This window comes from Podarcis pityusensis (assembly GCF_964106645.2).
Source record: "Podarcis pityusensis genome assembly, chromosome: 16".
NCBI lineage: Eukaryota > Metazoa > Chordata > Lepidosauria > Squamata > Lacertidae > Podarcis > Podarcis pityusensis.
Window position 1 is genome coordinate 29,556,808 of NC_138041.1, and position 15,125 is coordinate 29,571,932.

The 15,125-nt window shown below is 45.6% G+C and overlaps 2 protein-coding genes across 2 annotated transcripts; one reads left to right on the forward strand and one right to left on the reverse strand.

The window, feature by feature from the left end:
• Positions 1–2,044: 2,044 nt before the first annotated feature.
• MRPL40 (mitochondrial ribosomal protein L40) lies at positions 2,045–7,401 on the forward strand. Its single transcript, XM_080985379.1, has 4 exons — positions 2,045–2,204; positions 5,524–5,607; positions 6,227–6,382; positions 6,874–7,401. The coding sequence occupies exons 1-4, from the start codon at positions 2,134–2,136 to the stop codon at positions 7,181–7,183; spliced, it is 621 nt and encodes a 206-aa protein (XP_080841505.1). The 5' UTR covers positions 2,045–2,133; the 3' UTR covers positions 7,184–7,401.
• Positions 7,402–9,268: 1,867 nt separating this feature from the next.
• On the reverse strand, positions 9,269–14,904 carry LOC308465411 (synaptic plasticity regulator PANTS). The gene is made up of 3 exons (XM_080985404.1): positions 14,757–14,904; positions 12,435–12,602; positions 9,269–9,514 (listed from the first exon to the last, which is right to left on the reverse strand). Exons 1-3 carry the CDS (start codon positions 14,799–14,801, stop codon positions 9,389–9,391), a joined length of 339 nt encoding a protein of 112 aa, XP_080841530.1. The 5' UTR covers positions 14,802–14,904; the 3' UTR covers positions 9,269–9,388.
• Positions 14,905–15,125: the final 221 nt, after the last annotated feature.

Below are 15,125 nucleotides of genomic sequence, written 5' to 3' on the forward strand. Positions count from 1 at the left end.
TGTTGACCACCTTAAACTTTATCATTGCAACATATCATTGCAACTTTTATTTCCATTCAACCATTGTCAAAATTTAATATTTAATATTTGCATAACAAAGCTTGATGCCAACATTCATATAGATTGTCGTATACATAAATGATGTTGGTTGATTGGCAGGTGGAAACGATTTGGGAGAAATGGCATCGCAGGCCAAATTGGACACTAGTCAGCCAAGACTGGCCTGCAAGCCAAAGGTTCCCCACCCTGATATACAACATTAACTCTCAGAAATGTTCAGGTATGGTTTAAAATAAATTGGTTTTCTCTTTGTACTTGCATTTTTATTTCCATTACCTCTTATGGTATCCAACATTTATTTGCCTTGGTGCATTTCCACCATAAATAAAATTAAAAAAAACCTTTCAGTATTAGATTCACATTTTTTGCATCTCTGGTCTAAATTTATAGCACCTGCTATGCTATAACAAATCTCTCATATACTAGTGCACAGTGAAAAAGCATGAGTCACTTTTCATACACAGTACAGTACAGCATACTTCCAGATATCATACATTATGAACACTGATCTGAGCCTGGCCCATCTCCTTATCAAAGAGATTCAAAATGTTGCGCAACAGAGGAATCTCACGCAAGAGATTGCCCAATCCATTGTGCAACGAAGTTACCAGCGACCTTATGCGTTTTCTTGTGCAACAATGTTATTCCAGCACAAAACATTCTTGAGCGGAACAAGAATACCATTAAGTGACTTCAACAGTGTTGCATTGAATATAACAAGAAATGTTACCCTTCCAGGCCAACACAGCTATGCGACTTCCTCCAGCTGTTATTGGACTCCAATTCCCATCATCCCTGACCATTGGGCATGCTGACTGTGCCTGGTGAAAGTCGCAATCCAATCATGTTGGTTCCTCCTCTCTGCTTTAGAACTGTTACTTTCCCATGTGCAACAAATATTGTTCCCCCTCATATGCAAATGAATGCAGATTTACTAAGTCGACTACAACATATAATGAACTGACTACAATCCTTATATAGACTTTCCAGGCAGCTAATCCCATTGAACACTGTGGAATGCATTTTTCGGTTTACATTATATGAAATTGTCCTATTAAAAATAAGATTACAGACCTTTCTTAAAAGTATTTAAAGGGAATTGATTTAGACTGCAATGCTATGCACAGGAGTAAGTCCCACCAACTCAGTGGGGTTTTAACTTCTGGGTGGATATTGATAGGACTGCACCAAATGTGCTTAGAACTGGTACCACAAAGTGTGACATATTGCATTTATAGAAAAATTAGCCACTAACCCCCAAATTGTGCATTTTACATGGGACATCGAAGACAGACAAATTAACTTCAAATTGGAGCTTTTTAAAAATTAGTTATAAATAAGACAATCCACAACACCCTTCCTCATACTATGTAAAAATCAGGAATACTTAACATCTGTATTACTAATGCATTCCCAACACGTACATTGTGCTTACTTGTGATCTTATCCTCTTATATCTTGCCATGTAAGCAGTTTTCCTGGTCTTATTTATCTTGTCTCCTACTGTAACTGAGTTTTGCTGAAGTGTTATTATGGAGGATGCCCTGTGCACTGCTTGCTAACATTTTAAAATTATTATTTTGGAGGGGGTCAGTGGCAAACAGCCTTTTTCGTTCCATTGTTACTTGTTGCACTCACCAACCTTTGCAACCGCCTTTTAAAAAATGGCAAATATCTGTACTGCTGAAGAAGTTTTTTAATTAATCTGTACCTAGATATGATTCTTCAAAGTAAATACATATATACAACAACAGCTAAAGAATTGGATCCTGGGGTTTCTACTGTTCCCTAGATTAATATACAGTAACCTGAATCCCCCAAAAGTCTGGGACAGCCAATAAAAGAATGGAAGGCAACCTGTAGACACAAAGCTCTTTTATTAACGAAAAACAACTCCAAACCGAGTCGGTTTCCCCCTCCCGGAACCTTTGTGCCAGGGCTCGTGTGTTGGGAGGACCTCAATGGCGACAGGACCGTTGTGCAACGCCGGAAGTGTCCCCCTTCCGGAACGGAGAGACCTGGTGCGCTGCTGCACTTGGGAAGGTTCTCTGCGCTGAAGAGCGGGGAAGAGGCATGTTGGGCCGGGTTGTCGCTTCTGGGGCGCTGAGCCTCCTTCGCAGCGGGGCAGGAAGCTCTTTACTTAGGTAGGGGGCAGGGTAGTTTTTTTGTGTTGAATATATGCTATATGGTAATTTATGGACCTAATAGGTATCTAAAGCCATTTGCACATAACAAAATCTGTATTTTATCAAAGTAATTGTTGAACTGAAATACAACTAAGAAGAAGCATATCAATAGGTAAAGGTAAAGGGACCCCTGACCATTAGGTCCAGTCGTGGCTGACTCTGGGGTTGCGGCGCTCATCTCACTTTATTGGCTGAGGGAGCCAGCGTACAGTTTCCGGGTCATGTGGCCAGCATGACTAAGCCGCTTCTGGCGAACCATAGCAGCGCACGGAAACACCATTTATCTTCCCGCCAGAGTGGTACCTATTTATCTACTTGCACTTTGACGTGCTTTCGAACGGCTAGGTTGGCAGGAGCTGGGACCGAGCAATGGGAGCTCACCCTGTCGTGGGGATTTGAACCGCTGACCTTCTGATCGGCAAGCCCTAGGCTCTGTGGTTTAACCCACAGTGCCACCCGCGTCCCTAGTATATTAATAGTGAAATACAATTAAGAAGAAGTATATTAATAGTGAAATACAATTAAGAAGTATATTAATAGTGAAATAATTATTAAGCTCTAACTTAAATAGTGCCATTTTAGTGCCATTGCCTTCCGTTAAGAGTTTGGGTGTAATCCTTGACGCCTCCCTTTCCATGGAGGCGCAAGTTACAGCAACAGCCAAGGCGACATTTTTCCACCTTCGCCGCATCAAGCAGTTGGTCCCTTACCTTTCCTGCCCCGACCTGGCCACAGTGATCCATGCGACGGTCATCTCCAGGCTTGACTACTGTAATTCGCTCTACGCGGGGCTGCCCTTGAAGCTGTCCCAGAAACTCCAGAGGGTGCAGAATGCTGCGAGGCTCCTCACGGGGTCTTTGCCATGGGAGCATATTCACCCAGTGCTTTTCAAACTGCACTGGCTCCCGGTAGAGTACAGGGTCAGATTTAAGGTGCTGCTTTTGACCTTTAAAGCCCTTCACGGCCTAGGAACCTCGTACCTACGGGACCGCCTCTCCCGGTATGCCCCACGGAGAGCCTCAAGGTCCATAAATAGCAACACCCTAGAGGTCCCGGGCCCTAAGGAAGTTAGATTGGCTTCAACCAGAGCCAGGGCCTTTTCAACTCTGGCTCCGGCCTGGTGGAACGCTTTGCCTCATGAGACCAGGGCCCTGCAGGATCTGATTTCTTTCCGCAGGGCCTGTAAGACAGAGTTGTTCTGCCTGGCCTTTGGCTTGGAGCCAATTTGATTCCCTCCCTCTCTTTCTTTTTTCCTTTCCTTCTCCTCCTGCGATGAGGCTACATTTTAATATTTTAATATTTTAATGTTGTATTTTAATTTTGTTTTTAAGTTGTAATCATTCAACTTGTTTTTATTATTGCTTGTAAGCCGCTCTGAGCCCGGCCTTGGCTGGGGAGGGCGGGGTATAAATTAAAAAAATATTATTATTATTATTATTATTATTATTATTATTATTATTATTATTAAAATGATTGGGGGCCCATTACTTACATCTGGCTTCCTCAAACTCGGCCCTCCAGATCTTCTGAGACTACAGTTCCCATCATCCCTGACCACTGCTCCTGCTAGCTAGGGATCATGGGAATTGTAGGCCAAAAACATCTGGAAGGTCGAGTTTGAGGAAGCCTGACTTACATCATAGGAGGCTACACAACACAAAACACTGTTGCTGTATGTAGGTTTTATTTGATTTGTTTTTTATCTTATGTTTTGGAAATGTTCATCCAGGTTTTTTTCCCCGTTTAATTTTTTGGGGGGCCTCCAAGAGAGTGGGGCCCTAAGTTATAGTTTGTTTAGCTTATACATAAATCCGGCACTGGATGGGGGGCAGGATGGGAGGGCTGATCCATCCATCATCTGTCAAAAGGAAAACGTTTCCTCGTGTGTATCCAGATACATAAAAGGTGTGCCTGCTAATATCAGGCCAAGAATCCGTGTAGACCAGCATCCTTTTTCCAACATTGACCTTGCAAGAAAATTAGTAGCCATGGCCTGTGGTTAGCCATTCAAGCAGGGTAAACTGCACTGGGGCATGGAGGTGCATTTTTAAAACAGGGTGGTGTTTTTTTTAAAAAGATTTAGATCATTGTCTGAATCATTCAGGCTGGGATAGTACCGTCAGTAGAGCATGAGGCTCTTGATCTCAGGGTTGAGGGTTCAAGCCCCATGTTAGGCTAAATATTTCTGCAGTTAGGTAAAGGTAAAGGACCCCTGGATGGTTAAGTCCAGTCAAAGGCGACTGTGGGGCTGCGGCGCTCATCTCGCTTCAGGCCAAGGGAGCCGGTGTTTGTCCACAGGCAGCTTTTCTGGGTCATGTGCCCAGCATGACTAAACTGCTTCTGGTGCAACGGGACACTGTGACGGAAACCAGAGCACACAGAAACGCTGTTTAACTTCCAGCCGCAGTGGTACCTATTTATCTACTTGCACTGGCATGCTTTCAAACTGCTAGATTGGCAGGAGCTGGGACAGACCAATGAGAGCTCACCCCGTCACTAGGATTGGAACCACCAACCTTCCGATCGGCAAGCCCAAGAGCAGGGGTCAGCAAACTTTTTCAGCAGGGGACCGGTCAGTTGTCCCTCAGACCTTGTGGGGGCGGGGCGGACTATATTTTGAAAAAATAATAATGAACGAATTCCTATGCCCCACAAATAACCCAGAGGTGCATTTTAAATAAAAGGGCACATTCTACTCATGTAAAAACACGCTGATTCCCGGACTGTCCGCAGGCAGATTTAGAAGGCGATTGGGCCGGATCCGGCCCCGGGCCTTAGTTTGCCTACCCATGTTCAGTGGTTTGGACCACAGCGCCACCCGCGTCCTTCTTTTCTGTATTGCAGGGACTTGGACTTGATGACCCTTGTGACACCTTCCAAGTTACTACTTATTGACAGTTTCAAATACTCAGGTTGCTCCTGGGACATTGCTGTGCACTGGGCAAATGGTGAGACACCATTGCTCAGTCCAGCCCGCAGTGGCTATGCTACACAAAAAATGAAAAAAGACCTGATGGGCCCAAATATGCCTTAGCTTCAGTAAGTTGGTTTGAAACATTTGCAAACAGGAGTAGAAGAAATGACCATCACAGAAGTGACGAAGGGTTTGCAGTTGGGTTTGTCCCTGGAAGTTGCCCACGATTGGGGCGCCAGGGGCACAAAGATGGCATAGAGGAGGTTGAGCTAGATTTAAATGGGGTGTTGGGTGATGCCTGTAATCTTTGCTATTGCGTGCTATATAAATATTGGAATGAACGAACTATTGCTTATTTCTTAGTTCTCAGCTAATCTGGAATGTTCAAGGTCGAGCGAACCACTGGCAGTCTTCACTTCTTGGACTGAGGGCAGCACTACCTATGAGGTAAAACCCAAGTCAGCTTCGATCTTATAGGTACACAACAAGCCTGTGGGAGTGAGTGTGACTGGCCCAAGGTCACCAGTGAGCTTTGTAGCTGAGTGGGGAACTGAATCCAGGTCTCCCTGGACCTAGTCTGACAATCTCAGGGTTGTGGGTTTGAGCCCCATGTTGGGCAAATAGATTCCTACATTGCAGGGGGGTTCTAAGGCGAACATTTAAGTCACCTTTACCTGGGAGTCAACCCAGCTGAATACGGCAAGACTTATTTTCAAATAAACATGTGTAGCATTGTTCATTTAAGAAGAGTTCTGTGTATTTCATGGATGATCAAATAAAACAGGGAAGGGAAACCTGTTGCCTCTCCAGATGTAGTTGGACTCCGACTACCATCCAACATGGCCAGTGGGCAGAGATGATGAGATTTGTAGTCCAATGTCTGGAAGGATACAAGCTCACCAATCCTGCAATATAACGTATAGGTTGAAATGTTTTCAGTCCAGCCTGTTTTCGAAACCATCAAGGTTCAGAGTCATTGTTGGTTATGTAGTATATAGTTGGCCTGAGTGATAATATTGCATGCCTATAATAATAACCCTTTGAAGTGTTTTTCTCTCCCCATTAGAGCAGAACCAAGGAAGAAGAAGAAGGTGGATCAAAAGAGAGATATAGCCATAAGAGACCGGTTGAGGAAGAAAATAAAAAAATTACAAAAAGCCCCTCAAGAACTAATTCCTATTGAAGACTTTATAACACCGTTCAGATTTCTAGATGAAAAAAGGTAATCGTCAGTGATTCCCATGCATAACAGTGTGGCTGCAATTGCTTCTTTCCCAGAGATTCAATGTCAGTTTGGCTTAAGAAATTTTAGCACTCGTAGTTTCACCTTCTGAAACAAGGATTGACAGCTTAGGAACTTGTGCAGGTCTTGTAAAAAAAAAATCTTCCAACTGGTTGGCCCCAAGTTGTAACGGTTTTGTTTTTTAGGAAGGGACTAGACAAAATGGTGGTCAGCTGCAAAGGGGATTCAGATATTTAATTTGGCACATCTTACCTGAGAATCTTCTGCTATTCTATTCTATTTAATGCAACAAATAATTTTAGTAGCCGTGACCGTGGTTTTATTGTATGTCTGTGCCCGACGATTTTTATGGTTATTGTTGTTTTTTCTTTCTTCTTTTTTCTTTTGTTCTCCTTCTGAATGATGCCATGGCCTACGCCTAGAGGAATAAAAAGTTTAATTGGAAATTGTGTTTTGTTTTTCTCTTTTAGGGTGCGAGACACCCCTCCGCTCTCCCCCGAGGAAAGCGAAAGGCGAGCTCTGCTTATGAAGAAGTGGTCATTTTACAAGCAAAAGCAGCACGAGGCGGAGAAAGGTATAATCAAATCCCTTGTGGATGCCCAGGAAGCAGCGTTAAAAGAACTGCGCCTTGAATCGGAGGAACTGTACGAGGCAGCAATTCAGCGAGACGATGGTCTGTTCCCTTTTGAGAGACAGGAGCTTATGCACTCACCGCCGCTGCCTAAGTATGAGGCTCCCGAAGGAAAATGTGTCGACGTCACCAAAGTATATACACAGTGATTCGGAAACGTTGCCAAGGAACTACTGGAAGATTCAGCAAATGCAAAACACAATGGCATGAACAATGTGTGGTCATTCATTACTTCTGAATTACCAGAAACGAATAGAACACATCACAAGAGCAAGCCTCCCTTTTAGAATAGGGTACATTCTAGACATCCACTATCCTTCTCTCTTTGTGCAAAGAATATGTGACATAAACAACATTTTTATGATGATTTTTTCCACCATTTTTTCCTGATTAGTAGCCAACTTCTGGTCTGCCAGCTGTTGTGTGGAGTACAACTCCCATCGTTCCTCACTGTTGGTTATGCTGTTTGGGGCTGATGGAAATTGATTGGCTAGCCACCTTTGCTCTGAGCACCAGCTTGGACAGAATGTGTTCAGCTAGGATATGTTATTGGGTCTACATTCTAAGTAAAGCTATGCGAGGAGGAGGAGGAAGGAAGGGTTCTTTCCTGCTTCTCGTAGGAACCCCTCTCGAGCCCTAGTGGGTAGGGCCGCACCCCACAACAAGGACTCTGGGAATTGCAAAGATGGAGAGGTCGGAAGATTGTACATCCCATGGGGTTACCAACCGTTTTGAATTTTGAGAGTGTGCTGGGGACACCAGACCCCAAACAGCTGCCACGGGAGGGTGGCATAACACATGGTAGGCATATATTGGTGAAGCTTTCCCCATAATCGTATTTCCTACGAGAAGAGGCTTAACCCACCTCTTGTATGTTAAGTAGAAAATAAGCGGCAACAGCGCATTAAGGGCAAGAGGGAAACAGCAGCTCCTTAGGGCCTTGGGATTCCTATCACTTGGGGTTCAAACAACTCACACACCAATCACAGCTCTGGCCACTCATTGTCTAAAAACACAGACAGGAAGTAACAACCAGGCTCCCCCATTTCACAAAAATCCCTTGGAAGGATTTCTGCACATTTTGCTTCATGGGAAGGCTAGGTAAAGGTAAAGGGACCCCTGACCATTAGGTCCAGTCGTGGCCGACTCTGGGGTTGTGGCGCTCATCTCGCTTTATTGGCCGAGGGAGCCGGTGTACAGCTTCTGGGTCATGTGGTCAGCATGACTAAGCCGCTTCTGGCGAACCAAAGCAGCGCATGGAAACACCGTTTACCTTCCCGCCAGAGCGGTACCTATTTATCTACTTGCACTTTGACATGCTTTCGAACTGCTAGGTTGGCAGGAGCAGGGACCAAGCAACGGGAGCTCACCCTGTTGTGAGGATTCGAACTGCCAACCTTCTGATCGGCAAGTCCTAGGCTCTGCAGTTTAACCCACAGCGCCACCCGCGTCCCATGGGAAGGCTAGAGACCTTTCAAAAAATGAAAACTCACATCGCTTCTCTGCCTTTTGGCTAAGATCAAGTGCAAAAAATGAAAACTCACGAGTCTGCGGCTCATGTCTGGGTGCCAATTGAAGGTCTTCCCCAGGTCCCACAGGACCAGGTTAGCAGCCCCGGCTTTATCACATATTCAGAACGTATGTGCTGTATTTGTAGTACAGTCAAACCTCGGTTGTCGAACGTAATCCGTTCCAGAAGACCGTTCGACTTCCGAAACGTTCCAACAACCAGGGATCAAGGGGCGGTCAGCAAAGTCAATGGAGAGAAAAGAAAAAAATTCCCCGGAAGCCATTCAGCTTCCAAAAACTGGAGCAGTTACTTCCAGGTTTTCAGCTTTCGGGAGCCAAAATGTTCCAAAAAGAAGGTGTTTGGGAGCCGAGGTTTGACTGTACACAAGAACTTCTAAACCACCTCCACTCGTCGTGAACAAATCTACAGGATTGTGTTCACTGTAGCCCTGTCCTGAAAGTCAGTGGTATTCTGACAGTACTGTTTAGAACATTGTTGCACGAGGGAAAACAGGGTGCCATAGGACAGCTCACAACATTAAATAAAGCCCGTTAGCCGTGACAGTTAAATGGTACTTTCACGTTCGGAGACAATATACCTCTTAACTAGCGAGTATGGGGACTTGTAACAGGGTTATCTCCCCAAAATTATCCCTTTAACACACTGTTTACTAAATAGTTCAGAACAGATTGTACTTTTAAAAATATATCGAGCACCACTATAGTGAAGTATATGGTTGCTGTGAGCATGGGTTTATGGCTGAGAACTCTTCTATACAGCACAGTGTTAGGATTCCATAGAAGGCATCACCCAGAAGTCCAACACCTGGTATTCCAGGGCCTCATCATTTGGGTTTGTCTTCATCCAGAGGCAGATACCAGCTTACGGGAGGACCTTTCCTCAAGTTCCACACCGGAGCATGCTTCTGTTTCTCCATAACCCGCTCTCTTTCGCTCTTGCATAGGGAGTCCTGGAAAAAGGCAGAATCAACAATAATGTTAACTATTATTCATACAATGCCCTCAGTGAGCATGGTGCTATGCAGAACAGAAGATCTCGGGTTCCACCTGGGGTCTCCAGGTAGGGCTTGAAACAACTGTGAAATCCTGGAGAGCTGGATAGGCATCTCAGGGTAGGCGTTCCTGACCCAGGCAGGCCAGTGGTCCCAGCTGGTAAAAGAAAGCTTTGTCTGCAATCTTAGAATCGTAGAGTTGAAGGGGCCACAAGCGTCATCTACTCCAACCCCCTGCAATGTAGGAGACCAAAATGGGATGTGAATCCATAACACTGAGATCAAGAGTCTCATGCTCTACCAACTGAACTATCTTGTAGGTCATGGCTCACTGGTAGAACACCTGCTTTGGGTGCAGAAGGTCCCAGCTTCAACCTCCAGATAGGACTGGGAAAGACTGGAATACTGGAGCTGCTGCCAGTGTAGACAGTACTGACTGATGGACCCATGGTCTCACTCAGTGTAAGGCAGCTTTCTATGTCCCTCGGTATTAAGGGAAGGATGTGTCTGCAAAATGTCCCAGGTTCAATCCTCAGCACCTCCAGGTAAGGGTTAGGGAAAAGCACCTATGTGAAACGGTGGGGAGCAGCTGCCAATCACTGTTGATGTACATCAAGGGTGGGCTTATGGTCGATGGGATGGGGGAATCTACTGGTTAAATATCTAGGTTATTGGTAGATCAGTAAGGGGTTCTGACTCCCCATAGTAACAACAAAAACACAATTTTGGTTAGTGATTTTATACTTGTAAACCGCTTAGAAGCTGCCTTGGCAATTTAGTGGTATATAAAGGAACTAATAAACAACAATAATAGTTGATAAAAAAATTATGCTGCTACAATAAAGCAAACTTGGAGGCAACAAGACGTGAGATTGTGTGCAAAAGTAGTTCTGGTATTGAAAATAAGGGTTGTATCCAGCTAGTTCTGCAGGTGTGGGTGAGCTTTGGCCCTCCAGATCTTGCTGGACTACAACTCCTATCATACCTGGGCATTGCCCATGCTTGCTGGGGCTGATGGGAGTTGTTCAGCAACATTGGGGAGCCAAAGGTTCCTCGCACCTAATCTATTCACTTCAGTACAGCCACGGAAATTAATCCAAGTTCATTATGTCTGTTAAACTTCAATGAGTCTGCGCTGAGGATGGATAACACGGGATACAGTGAACCAAATATATTTAGCATTTCTGTTGTGCTTAGGTTAGGACATACAGACAACGACCTTTTTCAGATAGGTAGCCGTGTTGGTCTGCCATAGTCAAAATAAAAAAAATCCTTCCAGTAGCACCTTTAAGACCAACTAAGTTAGTTCTTGGTATGAGCTTTCGTGTGCAAGCACACTTCTTCAGATACACTGAAACAGAAGTTGCCAGATCCAACCCAGATGCCAACTTTGCTGCCACATACACCCGGACAACACCATTACTGGCCCCAACAACATCACACATACCATCTCGGGACTATTCAATTGCTCATCATCTAACATTGTGTATGGCATCAAATGCCAACAGTGTCCTTCAGCTCTCTATATTGGACAAACAGGCCAAACCTTACGCCAAAGAATAAATGGACATAAATCTGACATCAAGAATCACAAAACAGAGAAACCAGTAGGAGAACACTTTAATCTCCCAGGACATTCTATACAAGATCTCAAAGTAGCTGTTTTACTACAAAGGAATTTCAGAAATAGACTGGAAAGAGAAGCTGCTGAATTGCAACTCATTACCAAACTTAAAACCATGGAGAAACCTGGTTTGAACAAAGACATTGGATTCTTATCCCATTATACATGACTAAGCCATTTCTCACCTTCTCACCCCTTGCCTTTTCCTGTAAGACCCATTACAGTCGTTAAGAGTCGTCAGCAGGCTCATCCCAGCTATCTGCCCATCTCCCATTCCCACCACCCTTCTGAGTAATACCCCTCCCCACCTTCTCACTATATAGAAGGATCTGGCAACTTCTGTTTCAGTGTATCTGAAGAAGTGTGCTTGCACACGAAAGCTCATACCAAGAACTAACTTAGTTGGTCTTAAAGGTGCTACTGGAAGGATTTTTTTTATTTATAACGACCTTTTTGCATGCATTCCAGGCATGCGCACGCCTGGTCAGACCCGGAAAAGGATGTAACCTGGATGGGGTGGGTTTGCACTACACTGTTGCATGCAATGACCCAAAATGCAACCCCAGTGCAAATTAGGGGATGCCTGTATTACAAAACCAGTTTGTACTCACCATTGTTACGAACCACATGATAGACGGCATCCAATGCCAGTCCTACTCAGAATAGACCCAATGGCATTAAGAAATACGCCCACTCTATGCTCATCAATTTCTCTTTACTTACTCTGTGTGGGATTGAGTTGAACCATTGTTTGAGAGCAGCAGGCAAACCACTGTTTTGAGCCACTCTGTTATTTAGTTTTGATGGTGTGTTATCTGCACCTGGCTCTAGTTGGTCAATCCTGAGGTTACAGTAAAGAAAAGCAACATAGATCTGACACATCTGAAATCTGCCCACCCTACGGAAGACTAGTCTGAGCTAGATACAGTGGTACCTCGGGTTAAGTACTTAATTCGTTCCGGAGGTCCGTACTTAACCTGAAACTGTTCTTAACCTGAAGCACCACTTTAGCTAATGGGGCCTCCTGCTGCTGCTGTGCCGCCGGAGCACGATTTCTGTTCTCAACCTGAAGCACAGTTCTTAACCTGAAGCACTATTTCTGGGTTAGCGGAGTATGTAACCTGAAGTGTATGTAACCTGAAGCGTATGTAACCTGAGGTACCACTGTACATCGATGGTTGAGACAGTAAGAGGCAGCTTTCTATGAATGGATTTTTCCATTGCTACAAACCCGCGCTTTGTCCCTTGGCATACCTTAGCCTCTGAACTTTTCGTCTTCTCCCATGCTTTGCAGTTCTCATAATCTCTCTTCCACTGCTTACAGGAAGGCGCCTCCCCATAGGTATAGTAGTAATGGAACAGATTTGGGATGCTCTTGCAATGTTTCCATTCAGACCAGTAGTCATTGCAGGCTCGTGGGGGCTGCCAAACATACACACAAAATGTATAAGCAAGGAATCAACACTCGTCTACAGGGCAGAGAGGACCATAGAAACTGCAACAAAGTGCTCTTCTGTTCCAGGTGCCTTCCCAGACCTGCTGAAAGAGGCAGTTATTAAACCGCTTCTTAAAAAAACAACTTTGGACCTAGCCATCATGGCCAACTATCACCCAGTCTCAAATCTTCCATTCTTGGGCAAGGTGATTGAGCACGGGGTTGTTAAACAACTCCAGACACGCCTGGAGGATGCGGCCCATTTGGATCCCTTCCAATCAGGATTCAGGACTCATCATGGGACTGAAACTGCCTTGATCACAATGGTTGATTATCTCTGGCAGGCCAGAGACTGAGGTGAAAGCTGTTCCCTGGTCCTGCTGGATCTCTCAGCGGCCTTTGAAATCATTGATCATGACATCCTTAAGGACTGTCTGAAGGAGCTGGGAGCTGGGCACACTGTTATACAGTGGTACCGCTCCTTCCTCCTGTGCCATGTCCAGAAAGTGGTGTTGGGGGGGTGAGTGTTTGGACCCCTGGGCCCCACACTTGTGGGGTGCCTCAGGCTTCTGTCCTCTTCCCCATGCTTTTTAACATCTACATGAAGCTGCTGGGAGAGATAACCAGGGGGTTTGGGCTGGGTGTTCATCAGTTTGCTGATGATACCCAGCTCTACCTCTCCTTCAAATCAGAACCAGTGGAGGCAGTGAAGGTCCTGTGTGAGTGTCTGAAGTGGTTGGTGGGGGGGTGGCAGCTAACAGATTGATGTTGAATCCTGACAAGACAAGAAGTACTGTTCTTGGGGACAGGGGACAGACCCCTGGTCCTGAACGGGGTAATCATGCCCCTGAAAGATCAGGTGCGCACCCTGGGAGTCACTGGACTCACAGCTGTCCATGGAGGCGCAGGTCAATTCTGTGTCCACAGCAGCTGTCTACCAGCTCCATCTGATATGCAGGCTGAGACCCTACCTGCCCGCAGACTGTCTCGCCAGTGTGGTGCATGCTCTGGTTATCTCCCGCTTGGACTACTGCAATGCGCTCTACACTGGGCTATCTTTGAAGGTGACCCGGAAACAACAACTAATCCAGAATGTGGCAGCTAGACTGGTGACTGGGAGTGGCCACCGAGACCATATAACACAGGTCCTAAAGGATCTTCATTGACTCCCAATACATTTCTGAGCACAGTTCAAAGTGTTGGTGCTGACCTTTAAAGCCCTTAACGGCCTCAGCCCAGTATACCTCAAGGAGCGTCTCCACCCCCATCGTTCAGCTGAGACACTAAGGTCCTCTGCCAAGGGTCTTCTGGCGGTTCCCTTACTGCAAGAAGTGAGGTTACAGGGAGCCAGGCAGAGGGCCTTCTCAGTAGTGGCGCCCGCCCTGTGGAACATTCTCCCTTCCGATGTCAAGGAAATAAACAACGATCTGACTTTTAGAAGACATCTGAAGGCATGCCCTGTTTAGGGAAGTTTTTAAGGATTGCTGTTTTTATTATGTTTTCAAATACAGTGGTAACTCGGGTTAAGAACTTAATTTGTTCTGGAGGTCCGTTCTTAACCTGAAACTGTTCTTAACCTGAGGTACCACTTTAGCTAATGGGGCCTTGCGCTGCTGCCATGCGACTTCTGTTCTCATCCTGAAGCAAAGTTCTTAACCTGAGGTACTATTTCTAGGTTAGTGGAGTCTGTAACCTGAAGCGTCTGTAACCTGAGGTACCACTGTATGTTGTAAGCCGTCCAGAGTGGCTGGGGAAATCCAGACAGATGGGTGGGGAATAATAATAATAATAATAATAATAATAATGGGAATTGTAGTCCAAAAGCAGCTGGAGAAACACTGCTCTAAACCAGCTCTTTTCAGCCCCAGTTGTTGTTGAACTACAACTCCCATCATCCCAGCTAGCAAGGGATGATGGGAGTTGTAGTCCCAGAACACCTGGATGGCTTTATAAGGGACCTATTCGACTCATATACCTGCATTAGGCCCAAGGAATTCCGCAGCCTGCACACCTTCTGCCACAACAGAGCAGTCTTTTGAGGGGCCTTTATAAAAGGCTTACACACAACTGCCGCTCTTGAAGGCTTTTTAAAGCAGCTTTCCTATTCTGAGCCCCACATTAATCCCCCCGCCCCCGCTTACCCTCCAGGTATCGCTGTCAGCCATGCTGCTCCCCGCTCCGTCCATCCCTCCCTCCCTCTCCGTAAAGAGGCGGGGCTTTGTGACGGATTGACCCGGCCGCGCCACCGTCCGCAAGCCAAGACGCAGTCGAAGTCAAAGAGGTAAAAGCTCCAGCGGTTCACTTAGAGAAGACTTCCGGCTCCCGTTTGCGGCAGTTTGGCTGAGGCTCCGCCATTGAAGGGGGGGGGTTAAGAGTGGCGGGGAAAGGCTGGTTAGGGGATAGTTGGGCAAGGGGGGGAAAAACACTTTCCCTACCCACCCAGTGCTTTTGAAATAATTGTCGCCTGTGCAAAAGAGAGAAGAACAAAACGACTTTTTTATTTTATTTTT

What these genes read in the sequence shown, in the direction of transcription:
- LOC308465411 (XM_080985404.1), bottom strand. Translation starts at nt 14,801, where the DNA reads ATGGACGGAGCGGGGAGCAGCATGGCTGACAGCGATACCTGGAGG. An exon ending in CTGACAGCGATACCTGGAGG is followed by an intron (nt 12,603 to 14,756) that starts GTAAGCGGGGGC and finishes TATGTTTGGCAG; the next exon opens with CCCCCACGAGCCTGCAATGA. An exon ending in CGAAAAGTTCAGAGGCTAAG is followed by an intron (nt 9,515 to 12,434) that starts GTATGCCAAGGG and finishes GCCTTTTTCCAG; the next exon opens with GACTCCCTATGCAAGAGCGA.
- MRPL40 (XM_080985379.1), top strand. Translation starts at nt 2,134, where the DNA reads ATGTTGGGCCGGGTTGTCGCTTCTGGGGCGCTGAGCCTCCTTCGCAGC. An exon ending in GCAGGAAGCTCTTTACTTAG is followed by an intron (nt 2,205 to 5,523) that starts GTAGGGGGCAGG and finishes CTTATTTCTTAG; the next exon opens with TTCTCAGCTAATCTGGAATG. An exon ending in AGGGCAGCACTACCTATGAG is followed by an intron (nt 5,608 to 6,226) that starts GTAAAACCCAAG and finishes TCTCCCCATTAG; the next exon opens with AGCAGAACCAAGGAAGAAGA.